The sequence below is a fragment of the Pelophylax lessonae genome (genome assembly GCF_965119305.1).
Source record: "Pelophylax lessonae genome assembly, chromosome: 2".
NCBI lineage: Eukaryota > Metazoa > Chordata > Amphibia > Anura > Ranidae > Pelophylax > Pelophylax lessonae.
In genome coordinates this window covers 559,236,922-559,253,074 of record NC_138769.1, presented here as the reverse complement: position 1 = coordinate 559,253,074, position 16,153 = coordinate 559,236,922, and the positions used below count along the sequence as shown (strand labels likewise).

The following is a 16,153-nucleotide window of genomic DNA, read 5'->3' as shown; positions in this document are numbered from 1 at the left end:
GAAACCTGCCCAGAGTAAATTAAAGTACATTAAAGCGGAGTTCCGGCCTCAAATACCTTTTTTAACTAAAAATACCCCTATAATACTAATCCATCGCCCTTTACAGAACCGCTATTCTCATACTTACAAGGTGTACAGTATTGGATTTTAGTCAAAATCTTACTTATAAAAAAGCTGTCTGGGCGCGGCCATCTTGGATGTGGGCATATGAAGTCGCAGTGTAATCTGCTGTGTCCTTCTTCCTGATTCCAGGGAGTGTTCTGGGAGTTCTTCCTGATTCCAGCCTCCTGGGAGTGATGACAAACAGCTCCCAGGATGCAATGCAAAGGAAGAAGTGATGTCGGTGGCCGTGGCCACAGAGGGGGGAGAAGGAGGAAGAATAATGCCCTGAAAATAAGGTAAGGGTTCCCCGAAAAAAAATGAAAATGCCCAATTGTTTATCAGCCTAGCGAGCACTCCAGGAATCACTAAAGATGCAAAATAGGCCGGAACTCCACTTTAACCACTTGCCTACCGGGCACTTTTACCCCCTTCCTGCCCAGGCCAATTTTCAGCTTTTAGCGCTCTCACGCTTTGAATGACAATTGCGCGGTCATGCTACACTGTACCCATATGAAATTTGTATCATTTTTTTTCACACAAATAGAGCTTACTTTTGGTGGTATTTAATAACCTCTGGGTTTTTTATTTCTTACAAAAAAAAGAAAAAAGACAGAAAATTCTGAAAAAAAAAAGTTTTTCTTATTTTCTGTGAGTAAATTTTGAAAATAAATAAATGTTTCTCCTTCACTGATGTGCGCTGATGAGGCGGCACTGATGGGCACTGATAGGCTGCGCTGATGGGCACCGATGAGGTGGCACTTATTGGCACTGATGAGGTGGCACTTATGGGCACTGATGAGGTGGCACTGATGAGGAGGTACTAATATGCCGCACTGATGAGCACTGATAGGTAGCACTGATAGGCGGCACTGATGAGCACTGATAGGCGGAACTGATGAGCACTGAGAGGTGGTACTGCTGGGCACTGAGAGGCGGCACTGACGGGCACTGAGAGGCGGCACTGATGGGCACTGAGAGGCGGCACTGATGGACACTGATGGGTGGCACTGATAGACACTGACGGGTGGCACTGATGGGCGGCACTGATGAGCACTGATGGGCAGCACCATCAGTGCCCACACTCAGTGCCCATAGTGCTGCTAGACAGTGCCCATCAGTGCCTAGATGAGCAGGCACTGATGGGCACTGACTGGCAGCACTATTGGCACTGAATGTGGGCACTGATGGGGGGCACTGATGGCAGGCACTGTGGGCACTTATGGTGGGCACTTATGGCATTTTTTTCCCCTCTTGTGTAATCAGGGCACTGGTGATCGGTGCCCTGATTACATTCCTCTGTGTCCCCTTCAGCCGATCGGCTCTCCTCTTCCTCACACTGCAGTCTCTGTGTGAGGAAGGAGAGCTGGCGATGAGAGATGATCTCATATGTTTACATATGAGATCATCTCTCATTGGATGGTCCGATCACGTGGTGAATGGCCGCTGTGATTGGCCATTCACCACGATCTGTGATTGGCTGTGTCCAAGGGACACGGGAGCGGGAGCGCGCGGGGAGCCTGTCACTGGGAGGCCGTTTAAAGACGGCCTCCCGGAAATTAGAGCCCGCGCTGTAGCCGTCTTTCGGCTATAGCGCGGGCCGGAAGTAGTTAAGGTAAAAAGAGGGAAACAACATTCACAAGGCCTACAGCAGAAGCAAGTATTGGAGTAATGAGCTGTGAGATCATTCCACGGTTTGCTTTTAGGCTGTATTCACACTTCTGAATGAGAGGTGTGGTACGGTTTAGGCATGTTTATATCGCTTCTCCAAATATCTATTAAACTCCATCTTTCCCTCCAAGTAACACTTAAGAGAACAGAGGTACCTGCTTTGGTTACACAGTACTCAACAGTCAACGTATTCTTACTTAATCTTGTAATACTCTACTGTTTCTACTTTCTTTTATTTTTTCTTAAAGCGGAGTTCCGGGCACAAAAAAGATTTTTTTTTTTTGTGCCCCTCTGCTAGGTATGCCGCACCTGAAAAGGAATTGGATAGTTATTTTTTTTTTTTTTGTTTACTCACCTTTTTATTGACGATCGTAAATACTCACCTATGACAGCTTTCTCCTCCAGCGCCGCGGCTCACCCCGTCACTTCCTGCCTCGCGATGATTCCTGGGAGCTAAACGTCATAGCTCCCAGGAATCAATGCGCCGCACCGGCCCCACTCATCATTTCCGGGCGACGCCGCATTCCCCTGCTAAACAGCTTCTGGGCATGCCCAGAAGCTGTTTAGGAATGCGGCGCCGCGCCGGAAGTGACGAGAGGGGCCGGTGCAGTGCATTCTGGGACACGAAGACGCGGAAGAAGACAGAGAAGAGGACCGCGCCGGCTTCAGCTGCCCACAACCGAGATGGAAACGCTGTGGAAGAAAATTTCTAAGTAAGTATTTCTTCTAAAAGGTAAGTGCGAACCGGGACAGATCAGAGGCTAGCCATTGTGGAATGTACTAGCCCTGACTGTCCCGGGGGTATGTTCAGAAAAAAATCGTTTCTCTGCCCGGAACTCCGCTTTAATTTTGTAAGGAAAAAATGTATATGCCTAGCGCTAACCATACACTATACAAACTAACTTTACTATACACTCACCGGCCACTTTATTAGGTACACCTTGCTAGTACTGGGAAGGGACCTCCTTTTGCCTTCAGAACTGCCTTAATTCTTCATGGCGTAGATTCCTCATAGATTTTGGTCCAAATTGACATGATAGCACCACACAGTTGCTGCATATATGTCAGCCGCACGTCCATGATGTGAATCTCCCATTCCACCACATCCCAAATGTGCTCTATTGGATGAGATCTGGTGACTGTGGAGGACATTGGAGTACAGTGACCCCATTGTCATGTTCAAGAAACCAGTGGAGAGATGATTTGAGCTTTGTGAGATGGTGCATTATCCTGGTGGAAGGAGCCATCAGATGATGGGTACACTGTAGTCATAAAGGGATGGACATGGTCAGCAACAATACTCAGGCAGGCCGTGGTGTTTAAACAATGCTCAATTGGTACTAAGGGGCCCAAAGTGTGCCAAGAAAATATCCCCCACACCATTACACCCCCACCAGCCTGAATGGTTGATACAAGGCAGGATGGATTCATGCTTTCATGTTATTTACGTCAAATTCCGACCCTACCATCTGAATGTCACAGCTGAAATCGAGACTCAGCAGACCAGGCAATGTTTTTCCAATCTTCTATTGTCCAATTTTGCTGCACCTGTGTGAATTGTAGCCTCAGTTTCCTGTTCTTAGCTGACAGAAGGGGCACCCGGTGTGGTCTTCTTCTGCTGTAGCCCATCTGCTGCAAGGTTTGATGTGCTGTGCGTTCTGAGATGGTGTTTTGCGTAACTTGGTTGTAACAAGTTGTTATTTGAGTTACTCTTGCCTTTTTATCATCTCAAACCAGTCTGCCCATTTTTCTCTGACATAAACAAGGCATTTTCCTCCACACAACTGCCGCTCACTGAATATTTTATCTTTTTTGGACCATCCTCTGTAAACAATAGAGATGGTTGTGCGTGAAAATCCCAGTAGATCAACAGTTTTTGAAATACTCAGATACTCAGACCAGCCTGTCTGGCACCAACAGCCATGCAATGTTCAAAGTCCCTTAAATTCCCTGATGCTCCATTTGAACTTCAGCAAGTCGTCTTCACCACATCTAGATGCCTAAATGTATTGAGTTGCTGCCATGTGATTGGCTAATTAGCAATTTGTGTTACCAAACAATTTTGTTTGTTTACAGGTGTACCTAATAAAGTGGCCGGTGAGAGTATACTTTAGAGCAGGTATGTCCAACCTGCGGCCCGAGGGCCGCATGCGGCCCGGAACCTCAGGCAATGCGGCCCACTGCCCCCTGACAAAATCACTGAAGTGGTCATGGTGGTTAGAGTGTTCCTTTATTATCGCTCAGAAGAAGTAAACCTCTGTATACTAATTCCATTTTATTTGATCATCCTCTAGTTGTGTTAAATTAGTGCGGGGCGCTCGGCGGCGCAGGAAGGGCGCGGTGGCATTTTATTACTTATATACCTTAACTATAGTATATAATTACAGTAATATGCGGCCCAAGAAAATTTCTCTACACTCAATGTGGCCCAGAGAAGCCAAAAGGTTGGACACCCATGCTTTAGAGCTACCCAAAACAATGTAACGCAAGGGCCTGTGTAGTTGGATAGAACAGATTGGAATGTATGGGTTTGTCCTCATATTACAGTTTTGATAAATGTAAAGGAAATTGTACAATCAGATTGTAGTGTGTATGGTCACCCTAAGTGTACATGTCTGTTGCATGCATCTGGTAATTACAATAACAAAAATGCAGCATACACAAGTCATTGAATCCAGCAGATTTTTATGCCTCATCTATAACTCTTCTAGAATAAAACATATCTCCTCCCTTCCTCCCAGTTTGTGTGTGATGCCAGAAGATCATTCATACAGACTCTCCCAGACAGTGAAGAACTTTTTATGGGATATTACCCCTGAGGCCTAATACTGGTTCCCAGTAAACATTTACTATTCCCAGCAGGATGAAAATATGACATGCAGAATGCTCTGCTCCAAATATCCCGAGCAGAGGACAACCGGAGTGTGTGAGAAACGCCTGCGTGCCAGAGAAACTAGTACTGTATAATAGGATGCACCGTATGTTATACCACTATATGTATCAATGCATTCATTTTCCGTGTGCACCCTGCCTAATGCTCTGTTCACATCCTGGCGTTCTGGATCGCAGGGGGAATCGCCGCTATTCTGCCTCCAATCCCGAATCATTGCAAATCGCCGGATTCGCTTGCTATCCCCGTCATTTTTTAATGGCACCCCCAATCGCGTTCCGGAACTTTTTTTGAGTGCCCCACGATTTTGTTTGCGTGATTTTACAGCAATTCCTTAGGCGGCAATATCACGTCGCGATTGGGGTGCCATTGGAAAAGATGGGAATAGCAAGCAGAATGGCGACAATTCCGCCCGAGATCCAGGATGCCTAGATGCGAACGGAGCCTTCAGCTGGCTATATGGGGGGTCAGGAGGTGTTGGTATGGGGCGCTACCACCTTGTACAGCAAATTACTTCGTTGTGTGTGATCCCACTTGAAAGTGCACAGTGCTTGCTTGTAAACAGATATTGTGCAGATATATAAGAAGTGCTGCGTGCTTTACAAAATAAATGTGCAACTTGATGCAAACATAAAAATTGGTACTGTATTACCGATTGGATTGTACCATCTATGTGTCATTCATCAGATGAGAAAACAACCATATGTTAGGTGACCAGTGCCAAAGTGCAAATGTGCAAAAACAATATTTAAAACCTTGATTGTGACCTCCCTCCTATTGCAGAGGAAACTAACATCCGTGATGAGTGTTAATTAAATAAGATATGATATAAGATCAATTTTTGTTCAAAAGGAGTGGATGAGAGTAGCGCTTGTTTGCGCGTGCTGAGAGTGCTAATACCTGGGTAAAGCACTTACCAAAGAGACTCTCCCTTGTTCCCTTGCTTTAGCTATTTCTCCCTCTCACTGATGCCTGCACGATCTCTCAATGCTGTTTGTTCCGCATATGCCGTAGCGTGTGCATCTAGGGAGCTAGTGGGAGAGAAACCAAGAGAGCTTCCATTGCGTAGTATAGTGTGTCATGGGGGGAAAAGATAGTAGCGACTCACTGTTTGGGAAGTTCACCGTCAGCTTGAAGATGGGTCTCTGGCGTTCGGCCGTGCGGTGCTTCCGCGTTCCACCGGCCAGAGCCACCTAACCGGAAGTAACGTATGACGCTGATTGCTTTTGAACATTTGTTAAGTCATGTACTGATGAGAATTTCCATACGAATGTTTGCACACACGTTCAAATATCTACGCGTTTCGTCACTGCGACGTCATCTGGGGGCGGTCGCAGTGACGAAACTGCGTAGATATTTGAACGTGTGTGCAAACATTCGTATGGAAATTCTCATCAGTACATGACTTAACAAATGTTCAAAAGTACATTAAAACACATACAGTATGCTTTTAATATTTGATTTTGGAGTGAAAGGACATTCCCAAAGGAAACCACATACACTGTTAGAAATTCAATGGTTTGAGAAAAATTTTCTATCCAGTTCCTTCATATTTTCTCTTCACTGCAGTTGAAAAGGAACATCAATTTGACCCCACCAATGATTAGAAAATCAAATGAACGTTCCTAAAATGACATTTTTTAGACAAAACTCTACTAGTGTATGGCCAGCTTAAAGTGGAGTTCCACCCTAAAATTAGACTTACCTCCATCTTCTCGCTCCGGGTCAGCTGAAAAACAAATGGATAATCGCAAATTTTTTTTTTTTTACTTACCTTGTTTAGAAGATAGTATACTTACCTTACTTCCTCTTCCTCCCCTCGGCGGCCACGGCGATTCGTCACTCCCTGGCTTTGCAATGATTCCTGGGAGCTGAACGTCATCGCTCCCAGGAATCAATGCGCCTGCACCGGCCCCAACGTCAGTTCCGGTGTAGGCGCCTTCATACCTTGCTAAACAGCTTCTGGGCATGCCCAGAAGCTGTGCAGGGATGACGTTGTGGCAACGGAAGTGACGGCAGGGCCGGTGCAGTGCATCGTGGGACCGAAGAAGACGGAAGAGGACACAGAAGAGGATCGCGCTGGCTTCAAGCTGCCCACACCTGAGATGGCAGCGCTGGAGAATACATTTTCAAGGTAAGTATTTCTTCTTGCAGGTAAGTGCAACTCGGGACAGATCAAAGGCTAGCCATTGTGGAATGCACTAGCCCTGACTGTCCCGGGGGTATTTTTATTAAAAAAAAACCTTCACTGGGTGGAACTCCGCTTTAAGGGTCCTTTCACACCGGCTTTCCGCCTGGCGGACTCCGTTTTGCTCAGCGGGGATCGATCCGCCAATCCCTACTGAGCAGGTGGATGACAGGTCCATCTCCGCTTACTTTGCAGAGATGGACCCGTCAGATCTCTGCTCTCCTCTATGGGAGTTGGGATGGAAACGGACCGCCTGTCCGTTTTCATCCGATCCTATCTGATCTGATCCTCTAGGGTTTCTAATCGTCTGTATTTCACAGCCAGGGTCGGATAGCAGCGGGTGTCAGCGGACATGTCACATGACATCCGCTGCTCCACAGGGGTGAATGGAGCATCCGATCAGGTCCGCCGGAAAAACTGTCAGGCGGACCTGATCAGAAAGCCCGTGTGAAAGGGGCCTAAGAGTAAGCACTCAAAGTGGACCTTCAATCTAAATTACAAGTTATTTATAATTCTTCCCCCTCCCCTTCTCATTTGAATATATATACTGTATATATGTGTAGCACCCTCCTAGGTAGGTGCTAGGTAGGTAAAGCCTAGTGTCTCCATCTGCTTATCAGGGGAGCCTGATTAATAGTTATGCCCAGGGCAGCCATCAGAAATTTTGGGGCCCCTTACACAGCTTAAGGCCTGGGCCCCACCATTCCGTAGGGCCCGCCCTCTGGCCATCCCACCGAATCCGCCCACTGGCCATCCCACCGAGTCCTTCAGTGCACCCACTTCTATTTTAACACTCTTACAACTTAATAAATGAAAATGAATCCAATCCATCAAAGATACATCCCCATATATTCAGCAAAGAGACATCCCAATCAAGTAAAGAGACGGCTTCATATATTCAACAAAGAGATATCCCAATCCAGCAAAGAGACAGCCTCATATTTTCAGCAAAGAGACAACGCAATCCAGCAAAGAGACATCCCTTCAGCTGCATCGGCTTACTCTGCAGCCGCTATGCTTTAGCAATTGCTAGTTACTGCAGCTGCAACTACTCTGTCCCCTTGGTTGGGGCCTGGGCGGCCGGGCCCCTCGGAACGCCTGGGCCCCTTACATATGTATGGGCTGTCCCCCCCTGATGGCTGCCCTGGTTATGCCTGTTGCATGTGTCCATGTGTGATTTATCTGGGCTGAGGGAGTGTCCCCACTGTATCCAATAGGGGAGCCTGTTGGACAGTGGAGGAAACCCAGCCAGTGACACACAGGCTTTTGTAACTATCCCAGTGGGTTGGCACAAGCAGTGGTGCATATGGGATCCTGGGATATGTTATAAAAGCCAAGGGCACATGTGACAGGGTGTCTTTGGGTGGGAAGCCAGGTCCCAGAAGGAGGGTGAGATTTTGTCTCTCCTTCTGCTGCTGTGGATGGTGATCACAGGCTGTCGGCCTTGTGAGCCAAGAGTGTGGAGCTGAGCCAGGAGGTCCAGGAAAGCTGACTGGTGGAGTTGGAGGCAGAGCAACCTTGGGAAAAACAGTGTCCGTGAGTATCGGGAAGCTGCCCAGGAAGGGGACCACTCCAATGGAGAGTCAGTGGACGGGTGTCAGCACACACAGCAAGTGAGAAAAGGGGTGCCAAGTTAGAACCCTGAAGAGTAATTCAAGCAGGAACACATTATCTATCTTCACTTCAGTGGCAAGGTGAAGCAGCGGCCTTGCCGCACACTACAGCTAGTTGTCCTCAAGATTGTGCATAGTTCATAGCTCCTATCCCAGTTCCAAATAAAAACACAAAACCCAACATCCCCTGGATTGAATATTGACTGAGCCACAGACTTTCAATGCTAATTATCTTCTATCAGTTGCTAAGGGTAACCCAGGGGAATCCTGAAAGTGTAATTCTCAGCAGTCCTCTAGGGGGCAGTGCTACATATGTATGTATACAGTGGGTATAGAAAAGAATCACCCCCCTTTAAAACTATTGCATGTTGTTGCTTTGCAGCCAAAAAGGAAGACAGACACGGTGTTTGTTTTATCCAGCTGTGCAACTTATAACATCCAAGTGAAACATATAACACCAACATGTCAGAAAAAAATGAAAAACAGAATCACTGAGTTGGAAAAGGGATCACTCCCCTCCAAAAAATGACTTGTAAACTCAATCAGGTGTAGCCAATCACCTTCTCAATGGCCCACAAAGCCATTTGACTGACAAAGCCAGCTGTGATCAGCTGTGGTTTTTTTGATTAGTTCAGCATGAAAAGGAGCCAGAGGGGAGAAAAGTTAGCAGAACAGTGACTGCAGCCAATCAGCTGCAGTCACTGTTTGGATAGGAACTGGCAGGGTGGGCTCTGTATCATGTGACCACTGTGAGAGGCAATCATATTGATCATGTGAGAGTCCTCCCAAATAAGGGAGAGTTGGGACAATGTACCTGAAATGACATGTACAACTTTTCCAATGACCTCCCTGCTCAGCCTTATTCACTGCATGACTCTAGTAAATCAGACCTCCCAACTTTTTGAGAAGGGACCGGGGGACACCTATTAGGAAAAGTATGTAGGCATAGGACAAAAACGAGTTAATTCCACAATTGCTTTGGTTTATCACTACTATTCCTTTTTACTGACTTTTGAGGTTTACAAATGCAGAAATTTAGAATCTGGATAAAAGATTAAGCATTGGGAAACACTTTTTGAAAGATAAAAAGTGCCTTTTATATACAACTCTACAGATCAGACCAAAATGAGGGACAAATAAGGAGGAAAGAGGGACAGAGGGACTTTGTTCCGAATCAGGGGCAGTCCCTTGAAATCAGTGACAGTTGGTAGCTATGGTAAACACATATTGTATTTGCCACCATTTTCATCTAGGTGTATTTTTGAAAAATGCTGCTAGTACCTTGAGTACAGTTTCAAGAATTGCCTTTATATAGGGATGAATTATTCTGCACGTAAAATGCATGCAAAACACATAAGGATTTTTATTTACATGGAAAATATGGAGATGTAATTAGGCCTAAGAATAACAAATCTTCAGTTAATTAGGCTGAGTATGCCACCGCACTGTCTGTGTCATGGCTAATGGAGCCGTATTTATTGTGCACCATAAGCTGCAGCTCATTAAACGCCGAGCTTGATAAGGCCCCTGACTGCCAAACACCGGCTGTTTTTCAGATTAGACGCATCCCCCTTTCTGTTTGACGCCCAACATGTGAAGGAAATGTGTGCTTTCATTCTGTGTTTTTCTTTTCTTGCTAGTTTCACTTGACTGTGGTATTGCCGACGCTACGGCTGCTCCTTGCCCCATACAACCCAAACCTACCAACAGACTCCCCTTTTACTTGTCTAAAGAAAGAAGGACACTACAATCATTTGTTTTGGGTTTAAAAGGCCATAGCAGCCAACTTTATTAGAACTAACTAGTAAAACACTAGCTAGCAAAGAATTACCATTATTCAACAAAAACAATCCAATACCAAAATTTAAAAGCGAATGACCATTTAGGATCTTGGAAGGCAACTTGACTTCCCCCCTGGCTGTATCCCTGACCCCAATAGACCTCCAGGCCCTCAGCCGCCACTGCACCAGCTCAAGGACTATGAACCATTGGGATCCCTTGATACCGCCTACTGACGTTGCCAGGGGTAGGTCCACCCATACCTAAGATGGGCCCTACCCCTCCATATTCCCTTTCCAAGTAGTCACAGCCCTCCAAGACCCTAAAACCCCAGCCACAGCACACGGGCATGACCCCTTATGGCCGTGTAGCCCTCCAAACCCACAGCGCCCTCTGAATACCTTCCTGCAGACCTAAAGTCCACAGGTCGATGCCCACCGCGTTCAAATGAACCCCGTCACCCCTAAGATAAAGGGCCGGGTCCTGCTCCAGCTCAAGATGCCGGACCGCCAGTCCCCCGTTACGCACAACAAACTTGGCCACCGCCTTATTCACCTTAATCCTGGCTTTGTTCAGGCTAGTCACCGAACGAGCCAGGCGCCAAGAAGTGCGGGAGACAATGTCCGACCACACCACCACAGTCCGCGGAAAAAGCGTCCGCAGCCTCAGGAAGTCCAGTTTGACATCCCTAATCAGCTCCCTGGAGGAACGGAGGCCCAGATCATTGCCGCCCGCATGCAACAAAAGTATTTTGGGGCGGCCGCTCAAGACGGGCGCAACGATGGACTTCAGGGAGGACACGGGACCACAGCATGCCTGAGACCCCAATCCATCTAACCTTTACCTCCTCCCTGCTGAAACCCAATTGGCGCCCCTCTGGCCTAACCGCTGCCCTCCGAGCACCCCAGACCACATAAGAATGTCCTAATATCCAGACCAAGACTTCCGTGGCTCCTGTAAAACATAAGGAGGGGTACATACCAACATACGTCCTGAGTACACACACAAAAACCCACAGAGAAAAAACAAAGAAAAAACACCAGCATACACGTAACGAACATTCACTAAATGACCTCCCCTGGGCCCCGACCAGAACAGAACAGATCCCCTCTGCCGCATCACAACAGATGCGGACGGACATACGAGCGAAATCGCCTGGACTCCCAACGCCCAATTTTCCGAAGGGCCTGATCCCCAAGGCCCCACCGAGCCGCTTCCGTGGCGGCTCCAATGCGGAAAGAGTGAGAGGAGAAATCCGTCCCCTGAAAACCGGCTGCCCCCAAGCACTTCCGGAGGACAGCCGTAAATTGAAAACGTGAGAGGGCCGTGCCATCAGCCCGTAAAAACAGAGGACCCTGTTGAGCGGAGCGCACCTGTAACCAATGCCGCACCGCAGCCACGGGGCAAAGCGAGGACCCAGGAACCACCCCTAGCTCAACACAAGCCCCTCGGCCCAGCTGGTCCGTTTTTGACCTTTTTATCCGGATTAGAAGCTTGTCCGGATGCAAGCAAACATCCCCCAACTGCAATCCCCCATTCCCCCGCCTGGAAATACTCACCAATTCGCTAATCCGAAAAGCTCCAAAGAACGCCAAGATAAACGCCGTCCTGAAGAGTTCCACCTCCTGGTCCGCAGAACACACTCCCGGCAAGCAGTCCACCAACCGGGACAACACATCAAAGGAAATCGGGCGCCTGGAATCAATCGAACGAGTACCCCTCGCATAACCCTTCAAGGCCTTTTGAACAAGGAAATGTTTGGTTACATCAGCAACCCCCCACAACTGAAAGTAGAAGGCTAAGGCCGCCATTTTGCGGCGTAACGTAGAAATAGACACACGCTGTTCAAAATTCAGGCTCACAAAATATAAGAGCAGGAACAACCATTCCCGATCACCAGAAAGACCCCCCACCTCACTCACCATCTGATGCCACGTCGCCCACACCCGTTCGTAGGCCGTCCAAGTGGAAGGACAAACCGACGCCCGAACCAATTCCATTACTGCGGCGAGACGATGTTCCACAGCTCCCCGGGACACATCAGGCCTTGCTGATCCGCATCCGGTGCCAACCTCCGAAACCTGTCCCACTGGAAGCGAGAAAGAGCATCAGCCACCGAATTGTCAACACCCGGAACATGCACAGCATAGAAAAAAGAATTCAGGAGCAAACATTTGAGCACCAGGTGGCGAAGCAACCTAATAACCGGTGGAGAAGAAGCAGTAATGCTGTTGATGGACTGAACTACCCCCAGGTTATCGCAATGAAAACGGACCCTCTTATTTGTGAAATCCAGACCCCATAACTCTACGGCCAACACAATGGGAAATAATTCCAACAGAACCAAGTTACGAATGAAGCCAGAATTCCGCCAGGAGGCCGGCCAGTCCCCCGCACACCATTGCCCCTGGAAATAGGCCGCAAAACCCCCCGAGCCTGCCGCGTCAGTAAACAGCTCCAGGTCAAAGTTCGACACCGGAGCTTCCAACCAAACCGAACGGCCGTTAAAGGAGCTCAAGAACAAATCCCAAACCCGCAAGTCATCCCGATGCTCTGTAGATAGGCGAATGTAATGATGCGGCGCCCTGACTCCCGCCGTGGCAGCCGCCAACCTCCTGCAAAACACCCGCCCCATGGGCATGATGCGGCAGGCAAAATTCAATTTTCCCAGCAGAGACTGCAGGGCACGCAGCTGAATTTTTCGCGTGTCCAAGGACCCTGCAATAACTCTGCGTAGGTCCATTAGCTTGTCAACCGGAAGCCTGCATTCCATTGCCATCGTATCAATGACAATGCCCAGAAATCGCAGTTCCGTGCACGGCCCCTCAGTCTTGTCAGGGGCTAATGGGACTCCAAAATAATCAAACAGCTGTTGGACCGTAGCCAAGAGCGTCGCACACAGCACATCCCCCGGAGGACCTATCACCAGAAAATCATCTAAATAATGAATTATGGAAGACAACCCAGAAACATCCCTAACAACCCATTCCAAAAAAGAACTGAATGTTTCAAACAGCGAACAAGAAATGGCGCAGCCCATAGGCAAACACTGGTCAACGAAAATTCCACCCTGCCATTCACAACCCAAAAGATGCAGGCTGTCCGCGTGCACCGGCAACAACCTAAACGCAGCTTCAATGTCAGTTTTCGCCATAAGGGCCCCCCGCCCAAAACGACGCACCCAGGCCACCGCTTTATCGAACGAAACGTATGAAACCGAGCATAAGTCGTCCGCTATAGCGTCATTCACCGAACCCCCCGGGGGGTAAGACAGGTGGTGAATGAGTCGAAACTTATTAGGTTCCTTTTTTGGAACCACACCCAGAGGAGAGAGTACCAGATTCGGCAAAGGCGGAGATGAGAAAGGGCCCGCCATTCTGCCCAACCTCACTTCCTTCAAGAGCTTCGCCGAGACCACCGACGAATGCGCCCTAGCGGAACTCAAATTGCCCCCGGGAGGAGGAACCACCGACAAAGAACAAGGAATGCGAAAGCCTTGCGAAAACCCCCCCAGCAAAAGAGCGGCAGCTTCCCGATCAGGGTACCTACTTAGGAACCTGGCCAACCTTTCCACTTTCACCGGCGTCCGCCCTCTTACCAGCGTCGGCATGTTTTGCTCCCCCCTGCTTAAAGCATCGTGCCGACGAGTGATTTCCGCCGCAGTTGGAACACTCGTGCTTGAAGCGACAGGAGGTTCCAAACTTGCAAGTGGCCTCGTTAAACTGCCAACATAAGCCTTTACGTTTTGCGGCCGGAGAAGGCGAGGAAGCCGCCCCCCCGACCCCACCCTGAAAGGGGTGACCGGTAGATCTAGCCTGGGTCATGAGGCGCATCCAAAGACTGATGTCCTTATGATCCCAGCGCAAAGATGGTCTGACAGCCTTGCGTTGACGAAAATGTTCGTCGTATCGCAACCAGGCCGTACCACCGTAGACCCGATAAGCTTCCCCAATGGAATCCAAATAACAAAATAGGGGGGAACACTGATCAGAATGTTTTTCCCCTATTACACTGGCCAGAATTGTGAAAGCCTGCAACCAGTTGGTAAATGAGCGCGGAATCAAACGATATCGGCGCTTTTCTTCCTCTTCCTTTTTAGATTCATCAGGCTTGACCCTGTCCAAGTTGAATTTTTCCAACGGTAGCAGAGAAAAAATCTCAACATACTCACCCCGCCAAATTTTTTCCCTCACTTCCGTTTTCAAATGAGCACCCAGAGGTCCCTCGAAGCAGACATAAACTTCGCACTTCGCAGAATCCGCCATGCGCACAATCTCCTTGTCCCCATCTGCTGAACCCGACCCTTTTGTCACCGGCGTCACCCCAGGAGAAGACGACGGCACCCCAGAACTTACCTCCACTGCATCAGCCAACCCACCTGAGACCTGGACCGCAGGAGCTGGTACCGGCGTCACCGAACTCACCTCTTTTGATCCAGTGGATTCCGCCAGCGGCCGTGAAACAGAAGAACATCCCGCTGCCGACCCCACTGATTCTGTAACCCCCCCTGTTGCAGCAGCCCACGCATGTATCGGCGCCCCCGCGGGTGCAGCCGCTAAAGCCGGCTCGCACCTGGACAACAAATCCTTAAACCCGGACAAAAGAGTATGCAGCAAAGACACTCCCCCTATGCCGTCCGGGACTGCCTGTGCACCCGGACCCCCTGAAACATGCGTCCCCCCACCACTACCTAGGACCCCCGCGCCAATAACAGGCGAAGAGGGCCCCCTTGCTGGGAGAGAAGACGAACTAAGCAGTGCAGACAGCGTAGAGGGAGCCTGGACAGCAGGCAGAGCAGACACACCAGAGGAAAATACCACAGAAGACCCGACAGGAGGAGAGGCAGGTACAGAAGGAGCAGAAAACAGAAGGGAAGGAGAGGCAAAGGACACTGACTTACCTGGCTGACCCGGTGAAAGCCTCCGCTCAGCCGTCCGTCCGTGTCCCGAATGAGGAGCCGACCCGACATCCAGAGCATCCTCTTCATCCGATGCCGACAGTTCCCCTTCAGAGCGCTCTTCCACCTCCGCCGAGTGGGACACCTGGCCAGTTCCTGAAGAGCCACCGCTGCAGCCGGACAGGCTGAAGATTCCATCGCTGGGAGCTGCCACTCTGCAGGGAACAGAGCGGCCTCCGTAGGTCTGGCGCTGGACGGTGACGTCACTGCCCTGCGACGCTGTAGCACTTGTCCTCAGCAGGCTTCCATCCGAAGGTCGCATGCCCGTGACGTCATAGACGGGCGCCTCCGGCCGAGCACCGCCACTCATTCCCGCCTCCTCTTCTTCCCGCCGAACGCCCCGCCGCAATGGGACAGCGGCGGGCGCCGAGATCCGGTCCGGAACCACCGATGGGACGCAGGGGACCCTCCTGGAGCCTCGACTTCTTCCACGAGAGGCCGCGGCCGTACCCGGAAGTAGGCCCGCACCCGGACCCCGCACTTCACTCCCACGCCGGACCGCGCCGCCACCGGAGGGACCCGGGGAGCCAGTCGGATGTTCCAGAGCTGCAGGTGAGGGGGCAACGGAGCTGGAGGGGGCTGCGCTCACTTTGCCAGGGCCCCGTCTGTGTCGAGGATTCCTCCCGACCCCCGCTGTACCTGTAGGAGGCTTCCCACTGACAGCCGAGGTCGAAGGGTCCCTAGGGGGGCTCCCTAAGCGACGGCGGACCCTAGGGGTCGTTTCTGGGCTGAGGCGCTCAGGAGGCCTTGACCTCCTAGGCCGTGATAAAGTTGGGACAGGCGAAGCTGGTACCTGCCCCGACCCCTGTAGTAAGCCATCCATATTGGCCTGAAGCCATTGCGGACCATTCGCCATGGCCGCACTGCGTAACTGGGCCAGCATAGAGTCCAAATCTGCCATACCGATAGACAAGGGGGGGGTACAGAAGTTCTCCTATTGCTGTCTGGTCTCCAAC

The 16,153-nt window shown here is 49.8% G+C and overlaps 2 protein-coding genes across 4 annotated transcripts in view; one reads left to right on the top strand and one right to left on the bottom strand.

Annotated features, from left to right (window-relative positions):
• Positions 1–16,153, top strand: part of ITGA7 (integrin subunit alpha 7) — a 270,988-nt gene that overhangs the window by 20,106 nt on the left and 234,729 nt on the right. The window lies entirely within an intron of this gene.
• On the bottom strand, positions 12,240–13,013 carry LOC309546717 (uncharacterized protein; the record flags this gene model as incomplete). Its single annotated transcript, XM_082246421.1, has 1 exon — positions 12,240–13,013. One exon carries the CDS (start codon positions 13,011–13,013, stop codon positions 12,240–12,242), a length of 774 nt encoding a protein of 257 aa, XP_082102547.1.